Source organism: Uranotaenia lowii, chromosome 3 (genome assembly GCF_029784155.1).
Source record: "Uranotaenia lowii strain MFRU-FL chromosome 3, ASM2978415v1, whole genome shotgun sequence".
NCBI lineage: Eukaryota > Metazoa > Arthropoda > Insecta > Diptera > Culicidae > Uranotaenia > Uranotaenia lowii.
This window is the reverse complement of record NC_073693.1, coordinates 32,493,533-32,507,759: the sequence shown is the minus strand read 5'-3', so window position 1 is coordinate 32,507,759 and position 14,227 is coordinate 32,493,533. Positions and strand designations below refer to the sequence as shown.

The 14,227-nt window shown below is 36.6% G+C and overlaps 1 protein-coding gene and 1 non-coding gene across 5 annotated transcripts in view; both read right to left on the bottom strand.

Annotated features, from left to right (window-relative positions):
• The window catches only part of LOC129756720 (serine/threonine-protein kinase N), a 295,803-nt gene that overhangs the window by 128,270 nt on the left and 153,306 nt on the right, over positions 1–14,227 (bottom strand). The window contains exon 1 of one of the 4 annotated variants that reach the window (XM_055753707.1): positions 441–648. The exons of the other annotated variants lie outside the window; for them this stretch is intronic. Coding sequence (XP_055609682.1) covers positions 441–521 — 81 coding nt within the window. The 5' untranslated portion in view covers positions 522–648. Of the gene's footprint in view, positions 1–440; positions 649–14,227 lie in introns of those variants that run through there. 4 annotated transcript variants of the gene reach the window in all.
• LOC129758884 (U5 spliceosomal RNA) lies at positions 2,362–2,482 on the bottom strand. The gene has a single exon (XR_008740109.1). It is a non-coding gene; the product is annotated as a U5 spliceosomal RNA (small nuclear RNA).

Genomic DNA, 14,227 nt, shown 5'->3' with positions numbered 1-14,227 from the left:
ATTTTACACCTCTGTTCAGAACTAACGACTACAAAGTGAAACAATTTGGAGGAAGTGTGAAGCAACACACCAAAAAAAAAAATATATCGCAACAAAACATTGATAACTGGAATGCTTGGAAAAACACTCCAGAGAGCTTTCAAGGAAAAATGTGGAAAACCGAAACTCATAACAAATTACTTGCACCCCAACAAAAAAAGGAAAGAGAGAAGAAACGAACACTTAAAAAAATGGCAATTTACGCATGATTCCGTTAGGAAGTTTTGTTGTTGTTGATTTTTGACTTCATAATTGGTTAACGTTTGGTGGGCCACCCAAAAGAGAATAGCCAGGTCACAAACACTCGAACAAATCACAACAGAAATTGAAGGCAGGATAAGAAAGAAAAGAGAATCGAACCCAGGCAGGAGAAAAACTACCAACACATAAGTTGTATCTACCTTATCTCGGGCACTGACGCAGGTGCTGAACACCCGACTGCGCCGCTTTCGGTGCCGATACTCGGCTATCTGAAGATCCATGGTTGCTGTTGTTGTTGGTTTTGTTGATTGGTTTAATAATCGCTGCTGCTGACCGTTGCTTTCCAGGTTTTGTTTTGATTTCCTTTACCAAGTACCGCAAAATTTCGGTCAATCGGTTGCCCAAACGGGCGGCTGCTGCTGCTACGCTAAAATGAGATTCGATCGGAAATTGTCGGCAACGGCCAGTAGCAGTCGGCGAGCACTTTTGAAAGAAGGAACGAGAGTAAAAAAGAGACGAAATAACCGGTTCGGATGCTGCACTGGGAGCGAGATGCGTTCGGCTTAACTATAACTGAACCGGCATCGTTATTTCGTTACATCCACGCGGCGGGCACCTGTTTAGCTTTTAGCTTCGGGCGAATGAATTTGCACAGTGACACGTTTCGGTAAACATTGCAACAGGCACGAGAGACTTTTTCCAGACTGTAATACACGTTAGCGCATCCGGATCGTAACTCTGCTCCAGTCAATTTTTCTTAGCGATTACCCTTTGCTAATATCGCAATCACGACACAAATCTTGTTTGATAAAACGTTTTTCTCTCATTCCACACTTCCTGAAGTTCACTGAATCGGCAACGGCGGCGGCGGTCCCGATGACAGCTTTATTGGCCGTCGTCGTTTGTTCCAATTGCCCCGGCGCAAAAGTAGTTCAATTAATGAGATAGCGGGGCCTGTAGAAGGTAATTTATTGGACCACAACATCGTCATCGACGTCGTTGGCCAGATTGGTTTCACTTTCGTCCGTTTTCGAATCGCCTCGGGACACGCAACAAACTCCATATGTTGACCCGGCCGATGACGACGAGGCGACGATGTGCGGCGATCATGGCTTCGGGCCTCTTCCTGGACACCTCTCCCCTTCGCTTAATCAGAATACCGACAAAGACACGAACGACAAACTCAAATCGAACCGGACCGAATCAGGCAAAAAAAAAACTGTAGCACCAGTGTCCTCTTCTCCAAACCACTTTTTCGCAACCACTTTCACGCGATTATGAAATTAAGTCTCATTATGTTTGCTAATTTAGTGTGTGCGCTCTTTGATAACTTCAGCGGGTCAGGTCCTGTTGATTCCAAAATCGACTGCTGGTGGTCACTCGAAAAACCGAACTCCGAAAGGTTTGTGTATGCGTGTGTGAGTTTCTCCGAAGGGGAATAATAAAAAGCTTAATGCTGATAGCGCTGCCGGCTAACTAAGGCTGGATACCAGTCAGTGATGCCAGTGCATCACTGAATCAATAAACGAACCTCGAACAGCTTATACTGATAAGTAGTTGCACTTGTGTGAACTACTTTTTCTGTGACAACCTTATAATGACATCAGCTTGATACACTAACTTTTTTTCTCGGTGTGTTTTTTCTTTCTGATTGTTTGTAACGTTTTGTTGAAGCTAGTTGACACATCGTGCAAAGTGGATAACAGTTTTAACAACAAACTTATTTGAAACTCTTTCACTTGTTCAAAGCGTAGGACTTATTGGCTAAATGTCTTATTTTAACATTGATCAATGAAAATCACTACAGTAAATTTTTGCGGTAGCTGAAGAGTAATCTTTGTGGTACTAACGCAGGGTACACACTTCCGAATGCCGTGACGACACTTTACTGATAAGGAGGTTCATATAGCTAAGCCAAACAAGGGACGTTATCGATTAAATATTCGAACAGGTAGATTCAAACGAGAGTGTGTGTGACGTGTACTGTCAAAAATGCAAGGAAAGAGAGAGCGAGAAAACATGTCAAACTATAAGGAAAGTTCATAATTATAAATTGTTGAAAAAAGTTTTTAAATAAATATTTATTTATCATTTTCAAAACATTTTTAAAGTTCATGACTCAACCCAACTAAGGATCGAGTGACAAAAATTCAGTTTAGACTCATTAGAGTACCCCTCTCCACGGAAATCTTTAGTAAAAGGCGAAAGATTTATTCGACATACTGAAGAGAGGTCAGAGTGACGAATGAGGGTCTCCGGGATTGACTCCGTTCGAGGCCGTTCTGCTTCGTTAGCGATCGATATGAGCTTCGGAAACGAATGAGGAACAAGCCAGAAGACGAGAAGCTGGGTAGGTAAATTTATGTTTAGGTAAGGAGGGTGTTTACCTATGAAAATGAACGGAATATTACCTGTCCTAGCAAGTCTGATGTGCTAGCGGAGATAAAATTTTATAGTTCTGATCAGAGTTGAAAATTTTTTCAACTTGAAACCGGTGCTCATAGGAATCTGAAAGGAGTCTTTTTGATTGGGAAAACCTGAGGTACATTACAATTATTCCCGTCAGGACGATTTTGATACTCACTTTTCGTACAGACTTGTAAGAATCAACAGCGTAAAGATTCTAAACCATGATCCTCGACCAAAGGACAAAATATTGGTGACAATTTTTTTTTAATGTCTTTATTATAGAGATTTTCAGCTTTCAGCTGGTGCATCTCTTATTGGCGACAAAATATTTCCTTTAAAATTTTAGCTTGAGCAATGCAAAAATAAAGAAAAGTAAATAAAAATTGAAAACTTGAGTTATTTCACATTAACAGTAAGGTGTTTATTTAAACTTCTTATTTCGAAAAAAAATTCCTAGAAGGTGCCAATTTTTTTTTTCAAGAAGTTTTGAAAAATAAATAAGGGTTTTAAAGATTTCTTTTTAAAGAAAAACCTTTTTATATTTTTTTTAATAAGAAAGTAGTGAGTTAATTCTTTTTAACCACGAGCATGACCATTTGAGACATTGCTAAAATATTTAAAATATTTAGTGAACAAAAATAACGGATGAAGTTTGCAGTTCAATTCAGATTTTTTTCTACTTTTGTAAACTCGATAAAAATTGAAGATTTTAGTTTGAAACTTTGTTTAAGCATAATCTGCGATATAAATGATGTTAAACAAAAAACCAATAAATATGTTTGAATTTAAAGGAATAAAATCTAGGTTTCTAAAAAGTCAACATTTGATTCCATATTCGTGTTTTTTTTCCTGGTTCGTGTTCCAAACTGACTCTGATTGAATATAAAATTTATTTTAAATTCGTTACATAAGATAAGCTCCCTATAACTCAGAAACGGGGTTTGAATGCGAAACGGTACGGTCGATAGTCTGATAGTGACCTACCACCGGTGCTATGATGTCGTGTTTTTTATTTCTTTTTGGCCAAAGTTATTTAATTTTATGAAGGATTAATCACCGTAATGTATATTTGTTACTTTAATTTATCGGCCTTGTCGGTAAAAGTAAAAAGTGATGTCCTTTTTGGTAGGGACATCTAAGATTATGAAATTTTTATAAATGGATAGAACGTTAGATGAATTGAAAGATGGTGAAAATGAGCGGGTAGAACTTATTGAGAAGCATTATAATCACATATCAAATCACTTTTCACCGATAAGGCCGATAAATTAAAGTAACAAACATAAATTACGGTGATTAATCCTTCATAATATCAAATTTAAATTTTCAATCCAGAATCAAAATTATGAAACTTTGATCGCCTGTTATTTGAATCCATAATAAAATTCTCACATTGATATTTTATGCTTTATTATAAAACTCAACTTCGAGCTGAATCTGAATTTTCAATTTCGATTTCAAATCGAGTACTGCTTTTTGAACCTGAGTTCAAAATCTGAATTCCGAATTTGAAAAAGATTTTTGATTTCTCAGCCAGAAATGTTTTATTTGAATTCTGAACTGTTGACTTTCAATGTGAATTCTTTCTTCAGATTATTCAATTCTGGATCACCTTTATGAAACTTTCTTTAGATCTAATTCCGCATAAGAATCAAAATTAAAAGTTTCAAATCTTTAATATGGTTTGTAATTTTATATATTTTTTTTTCATATTCCTAGAGGATGAGATTCGTTCGATCATAAAAGTTTGGAATGCAAAACCGAGATTCGAATCTGGATTTTTTCCCTATGATGATCCACACTGAAATTCAGTATCAAAAAACTGGATACAGAATCCGAATTCTTAGTAACAAATATCAAATTTTAATGTTTATACTCAAAATTGGAATCACAAAATCGGGAATTATTCTAGCCTAAGCTTTCCATATATTGTTCCCCAAGTATCAGGTCCGTGCAAATAAGGGATATTTTCTCCAATATCCGTCAATTTCAAAATAATCAAATAAAAGTCATGAGTCGATAAACATCAGTCAATTTTAAATCATATTTTAAGCTTAAAAATCGTTCACATTAATTTGGATAAAATTTACTCCAAAAAATTTAGACGCAAAATACATAATTGAAAGGACTCAACTTAAATTTTTGTATGATTTTGCAAATGAAGTGCTAAAATTCAGGCAAAATCTCGGGAATTTTGTAAGCTTATTCTTATTTTATTTGAATTCGATATTCAGGAGCAAATTTCTATCAACTAGTTAAAGAAAATTTCGAGGTTCTGAGTCGAGTATGTTACTCTTAAATCATTTTAGTCGTTCATAAAATTTTGAGTTGGAATTTGTAATTTTTGATTCCTTATGAAGGAGGGAGGGAGGGGGGGGGGGGGTTAAATCGCAACCTCCCCCCTCGTTACTACGACCATGCTAAATATACCTATTTGGTGCTTGAAAACTAGTGGTTGTTGTACATATTCTGTTGGATAGAAGCCAGTGTCTGTCAAAAACAAAAAAAAAATCAGAAAAAGCTTCTCAAGTACAAAAAAACTTTCAGAAACTAGAAATGCTTGTATCGAAGAAATCAATAGAGGGAATATGGGAAAGATTTGCATCTTTAAGCTTACGCATGGTTTGAGAATAGAGATAAGATGAAAATGTCAAACCTTATTGATATATGGGATGTGAGGCACTTTAAAAATTGGTTAGGAAGCAAAAGAACCAAACCAACCTTCCGGAAAATGAAATTCAGTAAGCACTAACAAATCCTATGATTTTCCGACGTGCGGGGTAAGATGGTCCCAAAGTTGGTGTTTTTCGATTGAATGATGTTTCTTTTGCTCAAAATTGGCAATTTCAGCTGTCAATGCTACAAGTATTAGGTGTGAGTGCAATCGATTATAAAAAATAGTGGTTGCAAAACAAATGGTTCAAATAGTACACATTCTTGAGAAAGCACATTTGAAGTTGCTTCAAAATTTTTACACCACTTGGAAACTCAATGTTATTTTTATAAAAAAAAAAAAAAACAAATGAAAATCGAAATATTTTATAAGGAATTAGACAGGAAATGAACTCTAAAAGAAGGAAAGAACACTCCAAAATTGAAAATTCTTAATTGCCACTATTGCCTCGTGTGGCCATTAGACCGCTGCAAATAATGAATTTTTGCTCCCATATGTTTTTTTGATGCCTTTTGGGATGCACCAAGCATTTTGTATGGAAATTTGTGTGGAAGAAGAAGTTTTTGCACATTAAATCATCCAGAAAATTCAAATAAGATTGAAATAAAGTTGGTCTTTGATTTTGGGGTTTTGACTATTCTTAAGCCTCATTTTTTGCTCATACGACAAGCAGCTAAGCATTTCATAAAAAAAAATTACAACCATTTCATAACAAAAAAAAGAATACATTAAAAAGTATTTAAAATTAGTAGATCTTGTTTGCCAGAGCTTTTAATAATTTCATGAAATGTTTTGCAAAGGTTATATAAACCAAGAAATTCCCAGGCTATGCAATGCAGTTTTTCGATTTTTTTATTCTCATACTACGGTTAGATACACAGTTTTCAAATAAGGAGTCAAAAACGCTTAAATTGAAAAAACATTTATTCTGTTTTTAAAATGGAATAATATTATAAAAACATATTCAAATTCGTTCAAGTTCTATAATGAGGTTTTAGTTTTTGTGTAGTTATTTTTCAGGCAGTTTAAAGTGGGCTTGTAAAAATACGCTTCACAACTGTCTACACACTCAATAGCGTTTGACTCTTTTAAAAACCCGCTTATACACTAATCCTGATTGTCATTCATCAAGGGTTAAACATATTTTGTTATGACTAACAGTTTCTTATTTTTCGTAGATCAAGTGATCTAACGAATGTATAAGAAAAAATTGCAACTTTGATTTGTAAATAACTTTTGAATGTATGAATGAAAATCAACAAAAAATTCAGTGAAGCTACCATAGTAATGTAGTGTGTACGTTAGGATGGCGACCAAATGGGCCATGTCGAATTTCGGAACCGACCATACAGATTTTATAGATTGGACCAAAAACCTGTGCAAAATTTTATGCTCAATCAGAATTGATTTATGGCTGTCGCAAAGCCTCAAAAGTTTCGGTCTTCTCACCCTAGATATTCACCAAAGGGGGAACTCCAAATAAAATCGGAAAAATCAAAATTTTAATTTTTATGCCAAATGACTGAAAAATGCATAAAATGTCGAAATCTGGAGTTTTCTCGAAAAATGTTTTTTTTGACAAAAATTGACTAAAAAATTTCAAATATCACTGAAGAAGGGACCAAGGGAAATCGGAAAAATCGAAATGTTTATTTTGATGCCAAATGACTTAGAAATGCATGAAACTTGTCGAAATCTGGTGTTATTTGAAAAATATTTTTCGCCAAAAATCGGACCTAATCCCAAACAAAGTCGATTTTTGTCTAAGCATTTTTTTTTTCGAGATAACAGCAGATTTTGATGTTTTATGCATTTTCAGTCTTTTGGCATCCAAATAACCATTTCGGTTTTTCCGATTTCCCTTGGTCCCTTCCTTGGTGTTTTTTGAAATTTGGAAGTCAATTCGGGACTTGGAAGACGCAAGTCAGGGTGGATTTGATTTGTATTAGTAAAAAAAAAAATAATAAAAAATAAAAATAAAAATAAAAATAAAAATAAAAAAATAAATAAATAAATAAAAAAAAATAAAAAGATTTTTATTTGTGATTTAAATCAAAGTTTCTCAGTGAATAAAATACCTAAAATTTAGTGAATATGGAAAGGTTTTTTTTTCACGTTTTTTAGCATCCCCTCGGGATTTCAGAATTGATTTTTTTTCTTGCGTTTATCACAACTCGCTAAAATTGTGGATATTCCGCAAGTTGTGATTGTTGAGGATGCCAAATGCTTGTCCACCTAGAAGGGGTAGAGGATTGGATAATGTTCACGTGGGAATTCTTCATAAATATTATTCAACGAAATAACTCAAAAAATGTCCACTCAAATCTGTTCGAAATAATTTTTGTTTATTTTTTCAAGCAAACTTAAGTCAATTTTCTTTTTTTTTTTATAAATTCATCAGATTTTTCATATTTTTGCTTAAATTTTGACGCTCAACGTTTTTAAAAGTTATTAATTAAAATTTATCCTATTTGTTTGATCTTTTGATTTCTCTGAACCAAGAGAAGAAGAAAATACAAAGTCGAATCGATGTGGATTTAGTTTGAAAAGCATTGATTTTTGATGAATGTTAAAAATCATGAATCATGAATGTTACACTTATACTGCCTTTATAAAGCTGAGCTAAACAACTCAGCTTTATCACATGATGGAAGAGCCTTCGGATGCTAAAATATTTCCCTCAAATGCAATTTATAAAATAAATCCTATTTAAACCAAAATAATCTGATTTAAATAAAAAAATCTGATTTTAATAAAAAAAAAATCCATTTTTATTGAAAAAGTTATTGATTTTTATCCTCTAAATATCTAATAATAATATATCTGAAATCAACTATTTGACCGAAATTCATGTTTAAGAAGTCCTAGAGATCTAACAGTGAGCTGAGATTTAAATAAAAGTGAACATGATTGATTCTATGAAGTTAAGGAATGTGAGAGGTTTTATCAAGCACAATCCGAAAATATCAATTGGGGAAGTGATAAAAAACATAATTTGTTCTCACTGATTCGTCTAGCTGACTAATATACAAGCCTGACTTCATTTTACAAGGTTCAAATTGTCCACCAGTAAAATAAAAATAAAAAAATACGGTGGTCAAATCGTGCGCAAAATATTTGGACCACTAACGGGGAGATATTTCGAAAAAAAAAATCGTAATGGTCAGCAAAACGACCTATTAAGCGGGCACCTAGGCAGGTTTGCGTTGGCAAGGATGCTCCGGAGATAAACAAGGAGAAAAATTGAAAAATTTAATGACCAGTACTTGAGGAAGCTGACGATCTGCGGAAGTTGCAAATCAGTCAGTGTTTCATAACGATTGATGAATGGCTAAATATAAAAAAAAGATTGTCTTAAATGCGACCATTTTCCCTGCATAGCACATCAAAAGGTTGATTCTCTGTCTCATTGGTTCTGGAATCGTGCCATTATGCGAAAACTGTGGTGCAGTGATAAAAAGTAAAAAAATGTTGATTTTGTCCCGAAGTCCCAGAAAGTTAATTTTTGACCAGAAATTCGATTTCGACATTACACTATATCTAGACGTTTTATGCACTTTTATGTCATTTGGCATCAAAATTAAAATTTTGATTTCTCCGAATTCCGTGCGTCTCCCCTTAGGTGATTTTAAAGGGTGAAAACAATTGGAAACTTCGAGCTCTTTGATGCACTGATGGAGCTGACATTTAGCACAAGTAACTTTCTTGAGCCAATCTACAAAATATAAATGGTCCTTTTCAAAATTCAACATGCCCCTTTTCGCTGCCACCTCAATAAATGTATCCACCACTGAAGCCAAAATGTCTTATATGAAAGAGATGTCTGTACTAACAGTCGGGAGCGACGAACCCGTTAAAAATTGTAACAATTATTTTGCTTTAGTTTTGTTTTCTGAAACCCGAAACAGTACGCTTAGCAAAGTATTTTTTCTTGTACACTTGCTTGTAGTACACCAAACGGAGCAAAACTTTGGACATCAATCTAACGTGATTTCGTTCTGCCCTGTTCCTCCCACCTTCCCATTAATGAGTGCTATAACACTGAAAAACGAATGTGTCCCAAAAGGAATTGCACCAAGCTAGTTAGGTATGAGAAAGAAAAAAAACAAAACGACGACACGATATAAAAATACACCGACGACAACGACATTGCGTGGGAGTTTCCCAAGCACAGAGACGGTCTGTTATTGTCGTTGAATGGTATCGGTCGATCCAGTTCGCTCTGTTCGGCCGGCTCGGATGACACTCAATTGATTGTGAATACTTTGTGGGGGAAGAAGCGCCCACCTCCGTTCATTCATTCGTCCCCATCCTGGCTTCATTGCTCGATTGGACTGCACTGCTTCGCGATCGCAACGCAACGCAACACAGAGCTGTCCCCCCAACTATTTATGGACAATGAGTTCGGGGTCTTGAAGCAACTGGCGAGCGGCCTCGTACTTCATTAGCGGTCATTTAACTTTGGCATATTAAACTCGTGGTGAAATCGGGTCACACTGATGGTGGGGGAGGATGGAGGAAGAAGTTGGGACCAAGATCGGTACAGGTGTCTGGTCCGGTGAAGTCGGGCCACGACACAATTATTCCACGAAGGAACAACTTCGCGGATAGAATTTTATCTTATCGTATTTTTGTCCCAAGCACGGTGGCAACTATTATTGGTATTGTTATTACCCGACTATTAATGTGGTAACAACTACAGACTCACACACATATGTTTATCGAAAAAACGTTTACTGAGCTTTGATAAACACTGGCGGAAAGGTGTGGCGTGTTAAGGTTTTCAGTCGAATGCAGAAAACGAGAAAAAGAGAACCATAATGAAATCGGAAGTCACGCGATACAAGAACACACCGGAAAGATTGTCAGACAGAGATGAAGCTCGGAATACATCGTCGGGTGTTGAGAAGATAGTTACAAGTGGCATTACCTCTGATTGCTGCCAATCAGAACTTTTTTTTTTTTGAAAACCTCGTAGCGCAACTCAAATATGAAAGAAAACTTGAATATTCAAATAGAGGTACAGAAATTTTAAAGAACTACTATTCGAGATACACTTTCATTCATTTTCGTTATTGTTTAATTCTGTTGATGAATAAGATTCTGCCTGATTTGATTGATGGCATTTGATGGATGGCCTAGCCCAGTTTGGCCAACCGTTTATGATAGTTCAATCACCTTTCCAATCGATTACCCCCACAAGTTTTCTTCAAACAGAATTTTAGGTCAATGTGCCAGCAGATCAACTAATCGATTACCTCACCAGGCAGCGTTCACGAATAAATGTGCCAAAATTAGCACACCTCTATTTTTTTTTTTATTTAGCCGTTTGGCAACTGATTTTGTGAGGGATAAGCTTGGAGGTGTAAACTATTCGATTGCCACCATTTCAATGCAACCACCTCAGGACAAGATCGATTATATTATGGTTGTAGTAATCGGTATTGGTCGAGTGGCAAAACGGTGTACACTTTTTAGGTTTCTGAAATCCCAAAAAAAGAGTCAAAATCTGTTCGAGGAGTGCTCCATTATGCAGTCAAACTAACCGTTTTCAACAGTTACCCAAAAAGAAACCAACCTGTCACAGCTAGCATGGATTCAAATAAATATATGCCCGGACTAGACTGTGTAACAAAAAAAAAAAGATTAATAAAACGACTACCATCTGAGAAGGTTGCCAATCAGTGGTTTGTCTATTTGTCTGCCCAGCCAGTCAGTCGTTTATATTGTTGCTGGCGACAAGCTGGTCAGACGCTGATTTTATGTAATTATGGAAACCCTGCCTGGGTCTTTTAATTGATAGTCGTCGTCGGCGTCCGATTTGTCCGGGTCCTCCCGCGCTTTTCTGTCCCGTCAAGGAACCAACAGAGAAGGTTCTCCGCCCATGCTTGCCGGCAACTCGATTGTTTCTATGATTGTCCAGATTTATTGGAATGTCCTCGTGCCCCTTTACCGTTTGTGCGTGGCAACGATTGAATCGCCATTCACCATTCTTGGACAGGACCATTCACTATCGATCCAAGTTGGAAAAAAAACCTTGAAATAAAAAAATCGATTTCATCGAGAAGACGAAATAATATGATAAAAAAAAATTCAATCAATGGTTCAATGAACTCAAAAAAATGAGCCTTTCTTCCAAATTATACACAGACTGATCCGAAATTTGTAAAAAGGATCCGGTAACAATTTTTCAAGTGAATTTCAAATTCGACTTGTTTGGGCAAGTGGACTGTAAATTTGGATCAGCGTATTGAAGGATGACACAACACTTCACTTAAAGGTTTTCTCTTTATTTTCTTCTCTAAGATTTACATTATTTAACTTAACATTACTTGGAAGGTTAACAGACGATATAACGCGCGCGATTCTTGAATGGAACTGACTCGCATCACAACGCGAAGCTCTTTTTATAAGCTTATCGAATGTTCTGGAATATTCTTGGTAAGCTAGCTAGTACATATGCAGGAAAGACCTGGAACCTTCCAAGAGAATATTTGAATCAAATGGAATGGAAATATCCAGAATATTCGATAGCACGTGGGTTATAAAACGATGGAAATTTCTAGAATGTTCTTCTGGGAAGCCTTCTACAACATTCTTCAAGCTAATGCTAATTGGCTTGAACATACTCCCGCCCGGAATAACTGGAACTTGATTATCGTTCGTTAATTAGACTACAAATCTGGTAGATTGACCCAAGAATTTCTGTATTGAGTTACTAAAGCTTAACCTTATCAGATCTCCTATTTCGTTGAGTAGGCTCTGGAAATTGGTTTCATTCAAAAGGGTCTTCTTTTCGGCGCAATGTTCAGAGTTGTGTTCATTCAACTGATTGATAATGGCAGTGTTTGCTTTAACTACAGGATGAACAGAGGTATATTTGTAAGCGGTGATATTTTCTTCATCTGGAATGACAACCCCTATTTGCTTAGAAGGCTGTATCGTTTGTTGTGGAGACCATCGCATCTTGTTCAATTTGGCAGGCGCGGTTTGTTTCTCGGCGTGCAGCAAGGTGTGATGACGTCTTTGACACTTGGTACAGGTTTTCTCAGAACGGCAATCCTTGCTTTGATGTCCTCTTCGTAAGCAGTTGAAGCACATCTGGTATCCCTTCACCTTGAGTAGTCGTTTTTTGATCGAAAGAGTCTTCAATATTGGACAGGTAAAGTTGAGATGACCCTTGCCGCAGAAATCACATGATGCAGAAGGCTTGCTAGTGATGACTGCTGAAGTAAATTTAGTCTCGATGGGTTCTTTCGGACTCTCGTATGCACTCGGTTGTGGCTGGATAGCCTTCGGCGAGGAGCTCTCGCAGCGTTCCAGGATAAAACACTGCTCCTTGAGAAATTTAATGGTTTCGGTGTAGCTTGGCATGCTACCGTGCTTAATGGAGCTTTCCCAGTGGAAACGGGTTTCCTTATCTAATGCTGACGTCAACAGGTGAATTACCATTTGCTCAGACACACCTGTGAATTCTTGATCCAAGAATTTGAGGCCCTCTACATGCCTAGTACACTCGTCAACTAACGCTCTTAACTCTGTATAGTTTTCCTTAGACATTTTCTTAAGGTTGAACAAGCCAGCGATGTGGGTGTCAATGAGGTGACGCTTGTTCTCAAACCTCTCCTCTAATATTTTCCAGGCGTGTTTGTAATTTCCCTCATTGATCGTCTTGGCATCAATGAGACCAGATGCATGCCCTATCAAGGCTTTTTCGAGATGGTATAGTTTGATGGCTGGAGAGTCAGGCGATTTGTCAACCAGATCCTTGAATATGGCCTTGAACTTAGGCCAACTTTCGTAACTGCCATCGAATGTTGGAATAGACATGTGCAGGGGCTGGTGTACAATCAGAGGAGTGGCCGAAGTTGCAGAACCTATCAATGGACCAACTGTGCTGGAAGATAGTATACAGGATTGCTCTTCGAGGGCAATGACTGTCTCGTAATACATAATATTGAATTTCTCACACTGCTCGTAATGGGTATTCCGTTCTTCATACGAGACAAGTTCCAATATTTTTCGATGAAGCGTTTGGTACTCTGCGTAGGCCTTTTCAAGCATCATCTGGTAAGCCTTGATCTGGCCCTGAGATAATTTCACTACTCCACTACCATCTTGCGGGAATAAGGTATTAGACAGGTGTTTCACTTTTTTCTGTTCCGAATTTCTGCAGGTTACCAGCACATCTACTTGATCTATTTTCGTCACGACTTCTTCCAACTTCACAGACTTTTTCTTGGCTCTTCTTGTCTTAGGAGTAGTGCAAGAACTAGACATTTTGATAAGCAACGGTAAAACTAGAAACAACGGATTGTTTTCACTTATTAGGTATATGGAACTGTTCTTGGTGAGATACGCTACACTTTCACTACAGTTTTCTGAATACTTGTTATATGCACTTATTTTATATTCACGGCACTAGTATGGATTACTTGAACTGTTCACTTAAATCCGGTTCGGTTAGGACCAATGTTTGGGCAAGTGGACTGTAAATTTGGATCAGCGTATTGAAGGATGACACAACACTTCACTTAAAGGTTTTCTCTTTATTTTCTTCTCTAAGATTTACATTATTTAACTTAACATTACTTGGAAGGTTAACAGACGATATAACGCGCGCGATTCTTGAATGGAACTGACTCGCATCACAACGCGAAGCTCTTTTTATAAGCTTATCGAATGTTCTGGAATATTCTTGGTAAGCTAGCTAGTACATATGCAGGAAAGACCTGGAACCTTCCAAGAGAATATTTGAATCAAATGGAATGGAAATATCCAGAATATTCGATAGCACGTGGGTTATAAAACGATGGAAATTTCTAGAATGTTCTTCTGGGAAGCCTTCTACAACATTCTTCAAGCTAATGCTAATTGGCTTGAACACGACTTTTTCAACAAGAA